This window comes from Scheffersomyces amazonensis (genome assembly GCF_036850825.1).
Source record: "Scheffersomyces amazonensis strain UFMG-HMD-26.3 chromosome Unknown RJT21scaffold_1, whole genome shotgun sequence".
Taxonomy (NCBI): Eukaryota; Fungi; Ascomycota; class Pichiomycetes; order Serinales; family Debaryomycetaceae; genus Scheffersomyces; species Scheffersomyces amazonensis.
Genome location: NW_027042741.1, coordinates 1180230 through 1196862, shown reverse-complemented (window position 1 = coordinate 1196862; position 16633 = coordinate 1180230). Strand labels below are relative to the sequence as shown.

Sequence of the window (16633 nt, the reverse complement as noted above, 5' to 3'; positions counted from 1 at the left end):
TAATATTTGAAATTGTAAATATATTTAACTTTTTTATAGTGACCTTTATAGACCTCTAAAATTGAACTAATTCACTTTCCTCTAGACTTACATACTTACCTATTAAAAATATATACCAACGGTAATTACCATCTTCCTTCACAACAGTCATTATGTCTACCACCTCTGTTATGTCTTCGACCTCCGTGATGTCCACCACGTCCATGATGTCCATTATGGTGATGATGTCCACCACCTCCATGATGTCCATTATGGTGATGATCGCCATGACTACCCTCGTAGTAACCTTGATAATAACCTTCATTTCCGTGATGATTTTGATGATTTTCAACAGCATGTTCAATTTTGTTAGCACCTAAGGCACCAGCAACAGCTCCAATGACTGTACCAATTTTAGAGTGATTTCCACCTAATTTATTTCCAGCATAGCCACCAAATGCACCTCCAGCGACGGTAGATAAAAGTCCTCTTTCTCCATCTTGACGTTGATCTTGACCTTGATTTTGGGAGTATTGTTGACCCTGGGAGTATTGTTGACCTTGGGAGTATTGTTGACCTTGACCTTGACTTTGGTTACCGTTATACTGCCCTTGTTGAGCAGAGTCGTAGAATTCTTTAGCAGACATAATCTAAATTGATTATTCAATTATTTAATTATTACTAATACTATGAAGTAATATGAATAAAAACAGAATTCTTTACATTTATACTTATACATATATTCACGTGTTTATATAACCCAATTAAACTCTAAGTTAACAATAAATGTTGAGCTCATAATCATATTTGGGTGGCCCCCTCATACGTCATTATACTTTTACATATTTCTTGAGAGTTCATTGACTATACAAATTGTCCAACTACATGACTACTCACTTACGAACTGTGACCAACCTTTAGTATTGATGATTAAGACATGGCGAAGCAAACTTTAAAATCACTTCATTGATTAAAAATGGTTGTGAATTCCTAATGAAAGAGGGGAATTTATTTTCGAGGATCGCCAAGAATAGCCGCTTTCATTAAGTGGCTTTGAGTTTTGTTCCCAAATTATGCAACCCCTTTTTTAATGCTAAAAAAATGTAATTCTCAATAATTTATCAATTATTATTCAACCTAATTAAAAGTCATCCTTTCTCTAATCAATTAGAAAGTAATCACAGTTATCACCATCTATAAAATCGTTCATTTCATCAAAGGAAATAAGAAAAATTTTAGATGTAGCTGACGATAATTTGTTACGATGCAAAGAAATGCATTTCCAAATAATTTCCAAGGCTCAAGAATAAAAGAACATAGATTTGTATTTGATAAATTATTTGATGTTCATATATCTCAAAATAATGTTTATCATCATACACATCCATTGCTTGATAGTATATTAGACGTGTTTAATGTGACGGTGTTTGCTTATGGAGCCACTGGATAACTTACAATTAGGAATTGATAGACAAATTCCTGAATTAGAACAACAATATTCTAAACATAATGATATTGATTCATTTATGCAACAAAAATTGAAATATTGAAAGAAGCCGATTCAACTTCTCATGATCGTGTAGTTCTTCTTAATTCTAATACTACAATTTCCAGGCCTAGAGATTCTTAGCGAAGACCTATATCACCTCTTACACGTTCACCTCCAAGAAGTTATAAAGGATCTATTTCTAAAGACCAAATGTTCGAAATTTTTCATCACTAAAGTTTAAAATTGAATAAAACGGTTAGGTGGGATATACCTAGAAATGATGATTCTGAAAGAGTGGGAAGAGTGGGGTCGAATTCAACACCTAATACAATTTATATTAGTATCAAAGTACCTTTACTTAATAAAAGTACTCTAATATGGATATTAATCCAACATTTATAACCAATGGTTATTCTCGCTTAAGAAATTTGCATACGAAATACTTACTGCACCAACATGATAATTAATAATTTCAACCTCATAGAAACTTCAAATGGTCGAGATATAAGTAGCAGTGGCTCAGAATACGTTGATTTAGCTTAGCTTACAGATATATAAAATAAGCTATTATAGATTAATATAATGACTTACGAATTTTATTTAATATTTGAAATTGTAGATATATTTAACTTTTTTATAGACACCTTTATAAAACTCTACAATTGACCTAATTCAGCTTCCTCTAGATTTACATACTTACCTATAGAACTTGGCAGCAATCACCATCTTCCTTCATCATGACGTCTACCTTCATGATGTTTATCGTGATGTCTACCATGATGACGTTCTTCACGGCCACCGTCGTAACCACCTTGATTTCCATAACCTTGATTATTGCCGTATCCACCTTGGTTTCCATAACCTTGATTATTACCGTATCCACCTTGATTGTAACCTTCGTTTCCGTAGTTTCCACCGTAATTGTTATTTCCATATTGCTGAGGTCTATTGTTATGATTTTCAACAGCATGTTCAATTTTGTTAGCACCTAAGGCACCAGCAACAGCTCCAATGACTGTACCAATTTTAGAGTGATTTCCACCTAATTTATTTCCAGCATAGCCACCAAATGCACCTCCAGCGACGGTAGATAAAAGTCCTCTTTCTCCATCTTGACGTTGATCTTGACCTTGATTTTGGGAGTATTGTTGACCCTGGGAGTATTGTTGACCCTGGGAGTATTGTTGACCTTGACCTTGACTTTGACCTTGGTCTTGGTTACCGTTATACTGGCCTTGTTGAGCAGAGTTGTAGAATTCGTTAGCAGACATGATTTAAATTGATTATTCAATTAATTAATTATTACTAATACTATGATAAAAAGTAATATGAATAAAAACAGAATTCTTTACATTTATATTTATACTTATATATAACGCAATTAATTGCTAAGCCAACAATAAACGTTGTGCTGATTTAGTTTAGTTTTGTGAATTGCCAAAATTCATAATCATATTTGGGGTGTGGCACACTCATACGTCATTGGTCAAAATGCTTTTACATATCCATGAGACTACATTGTCTACGCGTATGACTCAAGTACACGGCTAATTATTTACACAACTGTGACAAATTTATCGTATTGCTGATCAAGGACACGGCGAAGTAAAGTTCAGATCATCATTGACCAAAAAAAAGAGTTGTGAATTCCTACTAAAAGAGGCTTATTTCTTTTACGGGGATGCAAAAAATTGAAAATAACCGCTTTGTAATCGGGAAAGTTCGATGAATAAGGTGGCTTTGAATTTGTTCTATGCCCCTAATTAGGCAACCCCAGTTTTAATAGTAAAAGATCCATCTCTTAATACTTTATCAATTATTTACTCAATTCAATGGAAAGTAATCCTTTATCTAATCGATTCGCGGTTGAAAAGAGAACAAGTTTCAACTTCTATTTAAAAAGTTTAAAAAGGGGTAACAGAACCAGGTGAAACAACACCAAGAAAAATTTAGTTCCATTGTCAAAATAGGAAATTCGTGTAGCTCTGTCGAGAGGATCTATTTTTGAATATTAGCGCAATATTAGATATGTAATTTAATTTGTATTAATTTTTAATGCTATGACGAGTGACTTTTTGTCACTAAATATATAGTAACTAATATATACATTTTATATATTAAGATATGAATAAATTTTATGAACTCAGGAAATTAGATTACTTTTAATGTCTTCTATGATTTTCTTACCTTTTTAATTGTAGTTTCTATTCCCATTGATGCAAAAAAAAAAAAAAGTTTTATAAATAGCTAATTGAACAAAAGATATAAATGGAAGTGAATTAGTAATGAATTGAATGGATAATAACTGTACAACTGTCTTACTAAAGAAAAGATTACATAACTTTACAATCTTTATCTTGTGCTGCATTTGGTGTGTGATTTGGATTCTTACCAGTATTATTAAGAAGATTTCCGCTTGATTTCTTCTTTAATAATTTCTTTTGAATCTTATTTGCAGCATCTTTATCGGTAAGTCTTGCAATTGATTTTTCTTCCCCATTTTCAGCAGCCTTTTTATACCATAGTTGAGCTTCACTACTATTTTTAATACAACCAATACCTTTATCATAAAAATTAGCTAATGCAAATTGTGCCTTAGGTAAATTACATAATGCAGCACGCTTAGCCCATTCAAATGCTTCATTTTCATCTTTTAATAAATGTTCACTTCCAACAAGATACCATGCACACATTGCCAACATAGATTCTGGGTCACCGCCTAAAGCAGCTTGAGTATAATAATGAATTGATAAATTATTATCTTGATTAACAATTTCTCCATGTTCATAACATTGACCCAAAATAGCAGAGGCTTCAATATGTCCCAAAGCTGCGGCTTGAGAATATAATTCTAATGCATATTTCTTATCAGGAATAATAATATCTTGAAACCCATTAAAATAAATTTTACCTAATTCAAATGGTGCAGCAGCGGTTAATTCATTGGCAACATTTGAGGCTCGTTCTAACCATTTAATACCCATCTTTTTAGTACCGGTATCTTGAGGAACACCCATTCTACCATAAAATGAATAAATTCCTAATTTATACATAGCAGCTGGATGGTTTTTAGACGCAGCCATTTTAAGATAATCTATAGCCTTTCTAGCATCTCTACCAGTTCCTAAACCTTCTTCATAACAATATGAAGTTCTATAAGCACTCTCAATATGTCCATGTTTGGCAGCAGATTGAAATAAAACAAATGCTTCTCTATTTTCAATTCTACCTAATGCACCTGAACTATAGGCATCTGCTAAAAGATATTGAGCTTCAACATAACCTTTATCAGATAATTTTTTTAAATAAAAAACAGCTTCCTTTAATAAAGATCCCTTTAATTTCTTTTCATCAATTTTTCTATGATCTGATAAGTCAATATTATTATTCGTATCAATAGAATTAGCAGATCTTGATTTCTTATGCGATTTTGGTAATGCTAACAATGATCCAGATTTATCTTTTCCTTTAGGAGAATTATCAGAAGAATATGAGGGATCATTCAATGATGGACTATTGGAAGTATCGCTATTACTACCAGTAACATTGGAATTATTGGAGCTTAATTGCTCTGAATCCAATAATAAAGCAGTTTGAAGCATATATTGAGCATATTGAAATAACACTGTTGGATCATTTGATTTTTTAGCATTTTTTCTATATAATTCAATAGTTTTAATTCTTGGTAATAAATGAGTTGAATTTGAACCTAAATATTGTTGGATTATATTTTGACTAAAATCAACCATACTTGCATTATCATTTTTATCATAAAAGAATGATGAACTTGAAGAAATTGATCTAACATGACTATATTTAGATGGGGGAAGAACTAAATTGTTTTCTGATTTTGAATATGGATAACTCTGATCAATATTTGGAACACTACCATGACTTAAATTAAAATTTGTTACTGATGATGTAGCAGAAAGTGGATTTGATGGTGGAGAAGTGATTGGAGCACTTTCCTTAGCTGATGCAAAAACAGGTGGAGGAGTTTGGGCTTCATACACTGGATATGGTGGTTGACCAGTAGAAGTTAAAGTAGGAGACTTTAAGATAGATAAACTATTTAAAGGAGGAGCTTGAAGTATGAAATTTTGATTACCATGATTTGACTGTTGATTATGAGGAGGAGTTTGATGACTATATTGATGCTGTTGATGTTGAAGTTGAACTTGATGTTGAATTTGATTTTGATTTTGATGTTGTGCGTTATTAAGTGGAGAATTTTGTTGACTTCCGATTGGGGTATGATAAATGGTTGATGCAGAATCAGGAGCAGGAGCACGAGCTTTACTTAAAGAAGCTGAAGATTCATTACCTTTAACTAAGGAAGGATTTGAACCTGTTACACCAGGTAAAGTAGTAGATGAGTTACTACTATTATATTCATTATCATTTATTGGATAGGGCGCCGTATTTGGGGATACAACTCTCTGACGATAAGGATGATTAGTTGAAGACATATTTTTAATAAAATTAATAAATTAATAATCTAATAATATTCTAATCTAATAATGATAAAGTTATGATTTTGGATATATTTTGAAGTTTGGTGAAGTGTAGTATGCTAAAGATTTGTTGAACGCTATTTTTGGTTGGGGCCCTTAATTAACAAAAATTTAAGGTACAGACAAGACAGCAACTATGAGTATAACGAATGAAAATTATGTATATGTATATGATATTTTCTAGTGATATACAGATCAACAAATGATGTTGTTAAGTATCCAATAATTCAGGAACTTATAGCAGGTAAATAAATAACCTGTTTAATGGGATTCGGCACTATAAGCAGTATAAATTCATCCACAGGTGAACGCTAAAAAAATTAGGTAAAAATTTGAGGGTCGTGTCTCAGATTTTGCCGGTGGAGGAGGAGGGTACCTTGCAAAAGTTATCACTATAAATAAATAAACTAAACTATTGGTAATTATAAATAGTGTGTTTATTAGAGAGAATGAATTGTTCGTAGATAGAATGTTATGGTATGTTTAGTAGAATTAAGCGATACTAGAGTGGGGCTATTATAAACTGTTTATTTAAAAGTTAGTTCAATTTTGTTAGAATGAAATGTAGAATATATTTACTGTTTGTTAGTAGTAGAAAATTAAAAAAAAAAGGTAATTCTTGGTATTACTTAGTACTTTGCAGTTGTTCTATCATCCAAATGTAGATGGTAATTGTTATAATCTGTTTGTTTACTCATCTTGAAATTTATGGAGGACAAATTTCAAATTTGCAAAACGCGCTACGGGTATTGTAGGCAACGAGGTACAGATATCTGTTCGTGTAATTGGATAACTATGTGCAAAGGAACAATGAGTTTGTCAGGCTACATAGAGTTCTATTGCATAGTTCTATTTATATAGTTAACCTTTTACATAGTTAACCTTTACATAGTATGCTTTTATCTTGTTTATGTTGACTCCTTCTACATTCTCTATTGTGTATATTTCTATATTGAGCTAACGACAAGCTGCATCTTGACATATTATGTAACCAAGTGCTGACTCGTTCAAGTCCATGTGTGTAGATGTAGTACTGTTCACACGTCGTACCCTTAAATTAAACGCCTTCAATCATTAAGCCTAGTACGTCATCAATTAGGCTAATCTTGATCCGATCTATTTTTAGTATCTGTCTGCATTAAATTTTGCGACAGATTTATAATAGCTTATTTTTGAACTTTAACTAAATAATAGGTCCGGTGGGCTAACTCTCCTCGTAACGATCGGTTATCTTTTTTTAGTATTTATGATATTATGTAAACTATGTTTTCGTTTTATAGTGTGCATTGACGTTATTGATAAATAAAGAATATCCCAGAGTAATAAATAAAATAGCCCTATATATAAAATTAGAATACATGATAGGCTCATATATAGACATACAATAACCAAACACTTATATGACAAATACAATAAAAAAATTAAAATAATTCATAAATCTTGATAACATTCAACCTCTTCTAGCAAGGCTGAAATATGCAGCTAAGAATGCAGCGATAACAACTCCTACAATGGTAATACCAAAATTGCTTTGTACACCATTAGCAACTGCTCCATTACCAAATCCTGTTGCATCATTTACATATTTATTTTTATGTTCTTCCACTAATAATAATCTGGCCCTATCTTCAGGATCCATTTGATCAATACTTTCTTGAATATTAATTGGCTTTTCATCTTCTTGTATTACAGTTTTAGATGCATTTGAACCATTGACAATTAAAAGCTGATCTTCTTCTTGTTGTTTCTTTAAATAAGCTCTGTTGACTTCTACTAAATCTGGGAATTGTTTCATGAATCTTTGATTTTCTAATACATTCCATTTTCTACTGTCTCTAGCTAATTTCTTTTTTACATTTTCACTAGTAGTTATAGATCCAGTGGTCGCTTCATCACCAGTCATAAAACTTAATAATCCAGTTAAAATAGTAGCGACACTCCATGCTGGATTCCAAGTATCAGGATGATAATCACTCATAGAAAGACATAACCTCGTATTACATGCAAATCTCCCATTAGGAGTAATAATTGAAATTGAAGGCGGTTTGAAAGGGTATTCGGTTGGAAATCTTAACATTCCATGATATTGACCATTTTCAAATGGTGTATTAGGTGGACCCGTTATAATATAATGCCATTCTAATATATTTTCATCATTTGGTTTAGCGGTGATATATGGTGGTGGCGTTGCTTGTATAGATTTATATTCTTTTGACAATCTCTTTTGTGATTGTCTAGATGCCATGATGATACTGTTGTTATGTAGTATGTGTAACGATGTATTATTGAATTTTACTTGATGTTGTCAAGATAACAAAATTGGTAGTTTATTAAGGCCAGATATTCTGGTTCGGATATAGGAGTTATGGGAAAACAAATAAAAACAAACGAATCGGAATGACAAGACAGTAATCGGTTCGGCGGGTTATGTTATCCTCCGTGAACTATCGATAAGTATATATCTCAATCAAAAAAAACTATACAGACTGTATTTAGCTTTGCTTGTATAATGTCTATCATAACCTAGTAAGTTTCGTCTGAATTTTCTCTCCCCCTTTGTTCTACTTAATCAGTGCGATAGAGAAAAGAACAAAAAAGAAACTTCCTTATTGTTTTGGGACATAGTACACTACTCTCTTGTGACCAAATTAGGAAATATGTCATAGTGGGGAGTTGCATACTTTGCAACCATCATAGGAATTAAACTTATAGTGTCTAAGTAATCACAATGGGAATTCATTACTTTACAAGCATAAATAAATAAATAAATAATCTACTCTACTTAAAAATAAATAATTAATTAATTAATTATTGAATTAAAGCTTCTGACCAACAGCCATGACAATACTAACCTGTACCAAATAAAGATCTTCTTCGAATTGATTCTTCTTGGATGGCAACTCGCCATTATGAAATTTATCAATCATATCTTGAGTACAATGATTATCAATGAAATGACCTTGTTGCCAAATATCACACTTATATTCACGAGCAGCAGATACATTCTCGAGATGACAATAATCATGCAATGTTTCATTCAAAGCTGGCAATCTTAATCCCCCCATATGACTGACAGCATCATTATTGAGTTTCGGTTTGGTTCCATTTAATCCAAATTCCGCGTCCTCATTATAAAAATCAATAATTAAAATCCACCCACCGGGGGCCAAAAATTCAGTCAATTTTTTAGTAACTTTCTGATAATTATCGATATGATGATAAGATATAGTACAAATTATACAATCAAACTTATTCCCAAATTGAGTTTGTAATTCATCTTCGAATTTACTATCAAGAACATCATAAACATATGAGTTGGCTGAAATGTTAGCAGGAATACTTTTCCCCTTTAGTTTCTCATCAAATTTAGCCAAAAATGCTTGATTGATATCCATCCCTACGACTTCTGTTTTAACACTAGCGTCATCGCTGACAAGATAAGGAATTAATTTCGAAGTAACTAAACCAGTACCACATGCGAAATCTAATAATTTCATACCTGGTTTAAACAAAGAGTGAGGAAATTTTGTTGTAAAAGAGGCAGTATCAGGTAAAGAATTGTCTGGTCCACATAAATTTGCAGGATCTAGATTTCCTAATACAGTGTTGGATTCCTCCGAAGATTTCCTAGGTTGGTGAGGATTAAATTCAAGCAATGTCTTAGCGAATAAAGACGATAATACAATAGTTGCTTCTTGAGCATCGTATCGCAATGCAAACTCGGCATTGAATCTTGCAAGATTAGCAGCCACTGAAGCTTGGTGACTAGTATCTGGTGCCATTGAGGTCTGTGTCAGGGTAATAATTACTGTTGAGCCTTGTTTAATTTGAAGAAAAGAGAGGACAATATTTATTGGTGCGGAAATTTGATACTCCACATTTGGAGAAAAAGCCCAGTGGCGGAACTTACTATTTTTGGTCCGCTGAAAATGCTCCTATTGACCACCACAAAACATGGAAATAGTCAAGAGGAGTGAAAATATTGACTGAAAATAAAAACTTTCTCCGGTGTCGGTTTAAAAGCTGTCATTAGACAATGCAAACTTTATGTATACTCCGACAATATACAATGGTCTTTATACCCGATAAGGATACTGTAAATCGTAATTGATACCTTTAATAACTATCTTCAAAATGATATTTTTGAGGCATGCCTTAATAATATCGTATATGTTCCTTGATACGGTATATGGTTTTCTTGTACTAATTAAGTAATCGGAATCTTTGAATTTTCTCCCACTGCGAAGTTACACTTATTACGGAGCCATTAGTGCAGCAAAAATATATGCACAGATAAGAACATGCATACCTATCTTTTGTTTCCATTTTTATGGCGGGCTTTATGTTAGTTGATTTTCTGACTACGGTATATTCTTCCAGTGTCGGACGTTTAAAGGCACCAATGATAGATTAAATTAAGTAGTAGTTGTATTATTTCAGATTGTTTCCGTAAACAGACGTTAATTCCTCACGATTGCGCTCTAATTATGGCGAGGAATTATAATATTTTTGACATGTTCATGGATAATAACAAGATAGATAACAATACTGCGTCTGAGGGACCAAATGTCCCAAAACGGGCGCACTGCATCCGTATTTAGATAAAAAATGCAGCAATTAGCAGCAACTAACAAGTATTATAAATAGGATGATATTTACCTATTGTAAAGCATTATAGTTAATTATATAGAACTTTATTTACTATCCCAATCAAATCAATAATTAATAGACTCTCAAAATGGCTACTGTTAAATTGCTCGATAGCATTCATAACGATAACTTATTAGCTAAGTTACCAGAAACAATTTATGAATCTCAATTGTCATCGCTTTATACTTCAATTCTTTCTAAGACTAAACTTGATACAACAGATGCTGTAGAATTTGATCCTATTAAACATTTAACTTATTATGCTGAACCAGAAACTCAAGCTGCTTATAATGCTACTAAGACCATTTCAATGGAAGAATTAGGTTTAAGTCACCCAGATCAAATTTCAGAAACTGGTGTTAGTGATCCATTCCCTCTTTTCACTGATGAAGCCATTGAAATTATGAGACAAGAAATTTTAACTAAAGAAACATTTATGAAGTATGCTAGATATGCTTATAATTCTACTAGTGGTATGGATTGTGTAATTAGAGGTTATGTTAAAAATGATGATGTAATTTCTACTCCATTTATTTATAAGGCTTGGACTCATCCAAAGACTCAAGATTTAATTAATAAAAAAGCTGGGGTTGAATTAGAAGTTATTATGGATTATGAAATTGCTCATGTCAATGTATCTATGAAAGATGAAAAGATGGTTGAAAAGGAATTAGCTTTAATTACTGATGATGGTAAAACCACTGTTAATTCTCAAGATATGCCTGCAGTTGTTGGCTGGCATCGTGATTCCTATCCATTTGTATGTGTCTTAATGTTATCAGATACTACAAAAATGATAGGAGGAGAAACAGGATTGAAAATGGGTAATGGGAATTTTGCAGTTGTTCCTGGACCAAAGAAAGGTTATGCAGCTATTCTTCAAGGTAGAATGATTGAACATATTGCTAAATCACCTGTTGGAGCTACTGAAAGAATTACTATGGTAACATCATATCGTGCTAAAGATCCAATTAAGAAAGATTGTTCTGTATTATCTACAGTTAAACCTGAATTAAATTTTGGATCAAGATTTCATGATTTTTATAGTCAATGGATTGATTATAGAGTCAAGCTTTTAAAGGAGAAATTAGATATTTTAAATAAAGAATGTCGTGATAAAGATGGTAAATTTCAAAAGGATTATGCTATGGATACTCTTAAGGAGATTGAAGCTTATTTATCAAAGACTTACAAAGAAATGGAAGTTAGTCCTGAAGAATGGGCCAAAGCTCTTAAGAGACATCAACGTTATCAATCTTTCCAATAGATAGGCAGGACCTATTAATAATTATTATCTCTATTTATGTGAATTACATAGGATTTAAATTTGAGTTTAAAGAATGCTAAGATTAATATTAATATAATATATAATATATAAAAATTAGTTAAATTAAGATGATATTCAATAATAACTATAAACAATTTAAATAAAAGTAGTAATAATATATAAAAAGACGAAGTCAAATTTATAAGTTGTAATATGCGTATGATTATATATGTATAGGAGTGAATAAATTGTAATTAAAGGTGACGATAAATAAAACTCCGTTTAATATATGAATTATAATTGTAGTTTTAATTGTAACTGTAATTTTAATTGTAATTGTAATTGTAAATGTAAATGAAATTGTAATTGTAAATGTAAATGAAATTGTAATTGTAACTGTAATATTAATGAAAGTGAAATAATTTTATAAAAGGAATTGAATAATGAGAACATAGTTCTGCTTTGTCGAAATGTTAGTTAGTTAAAAAAGAATACTGATTTGCTTTGCTTTTTTTTTATGGTAAAGGTTAGAGCTATTGTACAACTATGCAATGAGATGAATAAATGGATATTTACTATTGGCAACATAATTTTGCCCAAAATCCTTTCTTTTCTTCATATCCATTCAATCTATGCTGTTCATATGGATCTTGAATTGGCGAGTGTTCATAATTACCATTATGAGGTTGATTCTTAATTGCTTGATTAGAATTAAGTAAATCAGGATCATTGGCATTATAACCATTGCCTAATCCACCAACACCAGTTTGAGATTCTTGTTTAATTGGTGGTAATGGTCTATTAACCAAATGTTGTAATTTTTGTTGATGTAATTGAGCAGCAGATAATTGCTGTTGACCTTGTAATGGTTGTTGACCATTTTGCAATTGTTGTTGTTGTAATTGTTGTTGTTGAGCTTGAGCTTGAGCTTGTTGTTGAGTTTGATGTTGTCTTGATCTGCGTTGATCTCTATGCCTTCTTTCTCTTTCATTTGGAGGATTTGGATGACCATAACCATGTAAATTTGGTTTTTTATTAATTGAAGCATCCCAACCTTTACCACCATTAAGATGCATCCAATCATAATCATCATCACATTGTTGACCTAAATCGTCTAATACAGATACTAATAATAAACGATATTCTTCATAAGCAGGTTCAGCATCAAATGGTAAACTTCTAACTGAATCTAAATATTCGGCAAATTGTCTTGGTAATCCATCACATAATGCAACAGCAGGAGTTGTTCTCTTTTTATCACCAATTTTTTCATATTTTTGTTTATTAGTTGGAGCTTTTAATCCTTGCCAAGGTAATTGACCTCTTAAGAAATAAAAGAATACATGACCTAAAGCTTCTAAATCATCTCTTCTCAGTTGTTCTCTACCTAAATGAGTATTAATAGACATATAACGAGCAGTACCACTTAATGATTTTTTTTCACGATAAGGAATATGTTGTTTAGTTCTTGGATCTCTATATTGTTTAGCCATACCAAAATCAATTAAATGAACATGATTTTCATCAGGTAAACCTTGTCTTCCAATTAAGAAATTATCAGGTTTAATATCTCTATAGATTAAATCATGACGATGAACATCTTCAACAAGAGTTAACATTTGAATAGCAATTTGAACGACAGTTTTAACTGAAAATCTACGACCACACCAATCAAATAAATCTTCTAATGAAGGACCTAATAAATCAATGACTAAAATATTATGTAAACCTTCTTGACCAAAATAATAAGCATTTGGTATACCTTCACAACCTTGTAAATGTTTATAAGTTCTATATTCATCTCTTAATTGTGGGGCTTCTGTTTTTCTTGGTTCAAATTTAATGGCAACTGGAACTCCATTTATAATATTAGTACCTTCAAAGATTACACCAAATGATCCTTCACCTATCTTTTTACCAATTTTATAATGTAAACCAACAACAGAATTATTATTATTATTTGAATTAGAATTATTATTATTAGAAACTGAAGAATTATTTCCTGCAAGGGCACTATTACTATTGGATGAAACAATATTATTATTTGAAATACCAGGTTGATGAGAGGCAACTGCTGCTGCCAAGGCGGCAGGGTTTGAAGCTATTTGAGCTCTACTCATAATGACAATTAGCGAGGATAAATCACAGGATGATTCTGTTTACAAATTGTGAAATGGAAGTAGAAAACAAAACAAACAATATTCAGACTTAACTTAATTTGATTTGACTTAATTTGACTTGTTAAGTATTATCAGATATCGTCTACTATTGATCTTTATCACTGTTTGTAATTATGATTTATCAGCAAATGTGAACAGTAATGTTAAACAAGGGCTAATTGAGATATATATGAGTTTTGATTCTGTCACACAATTAAATGAGACAATTACTATACGATTTACCTGTTCAATCTTGTTAATATATTATTATTGGACTTTTAATGATATGTCCATGAAAATCAATGCTTGTCTCAGACGAGCAAACAAATGCGATCGGGTGTACAGGGGATACGAAAACTAGTTCGCCTTGAAGTTGAAAAGTTTTTGATAGTGAGTGAGGAATGGACGACGTATAAATATTAAGTAAATACGTCTGATACAGGATATACTGTTATCTGATCAGACTATTCCCTGTGCGATGATATTAGGATATGGAAAAGTTATGGATAAGTGAAATGTTGAGCTTAATGAACAAATAGCCTCAAAAGTTCGATTGGAGACATGGACTTATAAGAGGACGACATTTTCTGCATTTTCTACTTTCTTTCTTTTTTTTTTTTTGTTTTCTCACTCACTTATTCTTTCTCTTTACTCTATCAGCGGTAGCATGTCGTCGACTGAAAATTTCTTTTTTGTTTTTCATTCGTTTAATTTGCTGTTTTAGGTTAACTGAAACTCTGTATTGCGGCACCGATGTCTTTCTCTCTCTCACTGTTTCTTTTCGCCCTCTATGTATGGCTTTTTTTAAGGTTTTAGCGGGGGTACTACCTATTATATCTAGTTGCTAATTTGAATTTGAATTTTAACAAATTGTTCTTTTTTATTAAGAAATTGCTTATATAAGAAGAGAATAGGGTTGACCGAAGAGTTTTCTTTTTTCATTCATTTCATCTAACTGAAACGATATGGTTTGTTACTTGTATTATGTTATGAACGAATGTTTTGTCCTATTCCCGTGGAAGAAGTAATGATAAAGTTATTAGTGTCCTTCTCTAAAACTTTTGTGTCAAGTTTAGTGTAACATCTCGTACGAGACACCCCCTCAAGTTTGAGACTTAAATGCTTATATTCTTTATATTGTCCTTCGCGTTTGATATATCTTTGTGATTAGTGTCTCATCGACAACTGAACAATGTCAATTTTTGGCACAAAATGTCCATAATTTTTAAATCAATCTCTTTTATTTTGCAGACACAGACTGCGAATACATAATTTTTAATACTCATTTACTCATACATAGAATATATATTATTGGACTGTTTAAATCTAATTCAATGATAAACCTAAGGCTTCTCTTTGAGATTTAGATTCTGGGTCGAAATATGGAATTTCAGCTAATGATGTAACTCTAGTACCATGTCTAGCTTCATTACCTTCATGATCCCAAACTGCAAAATGTTGAGAAATTCTGTTATCCCATAAAGCAGAAGTACCTAAACCTGGCTTGGATGGAGTCCAATTGAATCTAACTTGAATATCCAAGTTCTTTTCGTAGACAGAGTATAAGTATTCTAAAATAACTTTGGATTCTTCTGGTTCTAAACCAACAATTCTAACAGTCATTGATCTGTTAACATATAACGATTTCCAACCAGTAGCTGGATGCGTTCTGACCAAGGCATGTTCTCTTTCAACATATTTTGGTCCCTTTAACGGGTTTTCACGATCAATATATTGATGAGCACTTCTATAAATAGCAGTCTTTCCATCTAAAAACTTTTGTAAAGCTGGAGATAATTTATCGTAAGCAGCATAACCAGATGCCCAAACAGTATCACCACCAACTTTTGGAATAGCATCATTATGTAAATGAGTAATACCAGCTGGTTGATGTTCGTGAACTAAATCGGTGTGCCATTGTGAATTACCACCGATTGCTTTCTTAAATGTTAAACCTAAACCATATTTTTCACGGAAGTAATCTTGCCAGATAACTGAAATACCATCTAACTGATGATTAATTCTTGGAACTTGAGGATGAACTTCAACTTGACCCCAATAATGTCCCAATTCTAATTGCTTTTGAGGACTCAAATCTTGATCCTTGAAAAAGACGACAACTCTTTCAGCAATTAAAAGAGCTAATTCATCCTTTTGTTTGTCATTTAAATCAGCCAATTGTAAACCTACAATTTCAGTACCAATATGTTTAGTTAAATTCCTAACTTCTTTAGCAGCACCAAATAAAGCCTTCTTTTCTGGATCAGCATTCTTTCCTCTTTCAATGAATGGATAATCTTCATTTCTAATGGCGTAAGCTTCATCAACAAATTTTGGAATTTTATCATTTTCAGGAACATATGGATAACCATTGCTAATATCAACCCCATGTCTAGCATATCTGGCCTTGGTTGATTCTGGTAAACCTTCGATCCAAGAACCTTCATAACCGACTTTGACATCACCTTTGAAAGAGGAGTGTCCAATTGGCTTTAAAGAAGCCAACTTTTTAACAGTAGCTTCTAAATCATCTTTTGATTCAGTGGCTGGTGTAGCAGTAGGAGCCATTGCGTAT

At 32.0% G+C, this 16633-nt stretch overlaps 9 protein-coding genes across 9 annotated transcripts; 2 read left to right on the top strand and 7 right to left on the bottom strand. All coding sequences in view use genetic code 12, as the record gives it.

Moving 5' to 3' along the window:
* Nucleotides 1-9: 9 nt before the first annotated feature.
* Nucleotides 10-626, bottom strand: RJT21DRAFT_123973 (uncharacterized protein; the record flags this gene model as incomplete). Its single annotated transcript, XM_064882769.1, has 1 exon — nucleotides 10-626. One exon carries the CDS (start codon nucleotides 624-626, stop codon nucleotides 126-128), a length of 501 nt encoding a protein of 166 aa, XP_064740897.1. The 3' UTR covers nucleotides 10-125.
* A 617-nt stretch (nucleotides 627-1243) lies between these two features.
* Nucleotides 1244-1529, top strand: RJT21DRAFT_4161 (uncharacterized protein; the record flags this gene model as incomplete). The annotated part of the gene is made up of 2 exons (XM_064884481.1): nucleotides 1244-1396; nucleotides 1419-1529. The coding sequence occupies 2 exons, from the start codon at nucleotides 1244-1246 to the stop codon at nucleotides 1527-1529; spliced, it is 264 nt and encodes an 87-aa protein (XP_064740896.1).
* A 548-nt stretch (nucleotides 1530-2077) lies between these two features.
* On the bottom strand, nucleotides 2078-2840 carry RJT21DRAFT_117189 (uncharacterized protein). Its single transcript, XM_064880608.1, has 2 exons — nucleotides 2671-2840; nucleotides 2078-2640 (listed from the first exon to the last, which is right to left on the bottom strand). The coding sequence occupies exons 1-2, from the start codon at nucleotides 2737-2739 to the stop codon at nucleotides 2188-2190; spliced, it is 522 nt and encodes a 173-aa protein (XP_064740895.1). The 5' UTR covers nucleotides 2740-2840; the 3' UTR covers nucleotides 2078-2187.
* A 961-nt stretch (nucleotides 2841-3801) lies between these two features.
* On the bottom strand, nucleotides 3802-5937 carry CHS4 (Chs4p; the record flags this gene model as incomplete). Its single annotated transcript, XM_064879981.1, has 1 exon — nucleotides 3802-5937. The coding sequence occupies one exon, from the start codon at nucleotides 5935-5937 to the stop codon at nucleotides 3802-3804; it is 2136 nt and encodes a 711-aa protein (XP_064740894.1).
* Nucleotides 5938-7231: 1294 nt separating this feature from the next.
* On the bottom strand, nucleotides 7232-8502 carry RJT21DRAFT_117184 (E2 ubiquitin-conjugating protein). The gene has a single exon (XM_064880607.1). It carries the CDS (start codon nucleotides 8225-8227, stop codon nucleotides 7433-7435), a length of 795 nt encoding a protein of 264 aa, XP_064740893.1. The 5' UTR covers nucleotides 8228-8502; the 3' UTR covers nucleotides 7232-7432.
* Nucleotides 8503-8710: 208 nt separating this feature from the next.
* RJT21DRAFT_117183 (class I SAM-dependent methyltransferase) lies at nucleotides 8711-9823 on the bottom strand. The gene has a single exon (XM_064880606.1). The coding sequence runs from the start codon at nucleotides 9762-9764 to the stop codon at nucleotides 8799-8801; it is 966 nt and encodes a 321-aa protein (XP_064740892.1). The 5' UTR covers nucleotides 9765-9823; the 3' UTR covers nucleotides 8711-8798.
* Nucleotides 9824-10732: 909 nt separating this feature from the next.
* RJT21DRAFT_117182 (uncharacterized protein) lies at nucleotides 10733-11971 on the top strand. Its single transcript, XM_064880605.1, has one exon. It carries the CDS (start codon nucleotides 10943-10945, stop codon nucleotides 11897-11899), a length of 957 nt encoding a protein of 318 aa, XP_064740891.1. The 5' UTR covers nucleotides 10733-10942; the 3' UTR covers nucleotides 11900-11971.
* Nucleotides 11972-12186: 215 nt separating this feature from the next.
* Nucleotides 12187-14133, bottom strand: YCK2 (serine/threonine protein kinase). Its single transcript, XM_064879852.1, has one exon. The coding sequence runs from the start codon at nucleotides 14017-14019 to the stop codon at nucleotides 12475-12477; it is 1545 nt and encodes a 514-aa protein (XP_064740890.1). The 5' UTR covers nucleotides 14020-14133; the 3' UTR covers nucleotides 12187-12474.
* Nucleotides 14134-15384: 1251 nt separating this feature from the next.
* Nucleotides 15385-16626, bottom strand: RJT21DRAFT_123966 (TauD/TfdA dioxygenase family protein; the record flags this gene model as incomplete). Its single annotated transcript, XM_064882768.1, has 1 exon — nucleotides 15385-16626. The coding sequence occupies one exon, from the start codon at nucleotides 16624-16626 to the stop codon at nucleotides 15385-15387; it is 1242 nt and encodes a 413-aa protein (XP_064740889.1).
* Nucleotides 16627-16633: the final 7 nt, after the last annotated feature.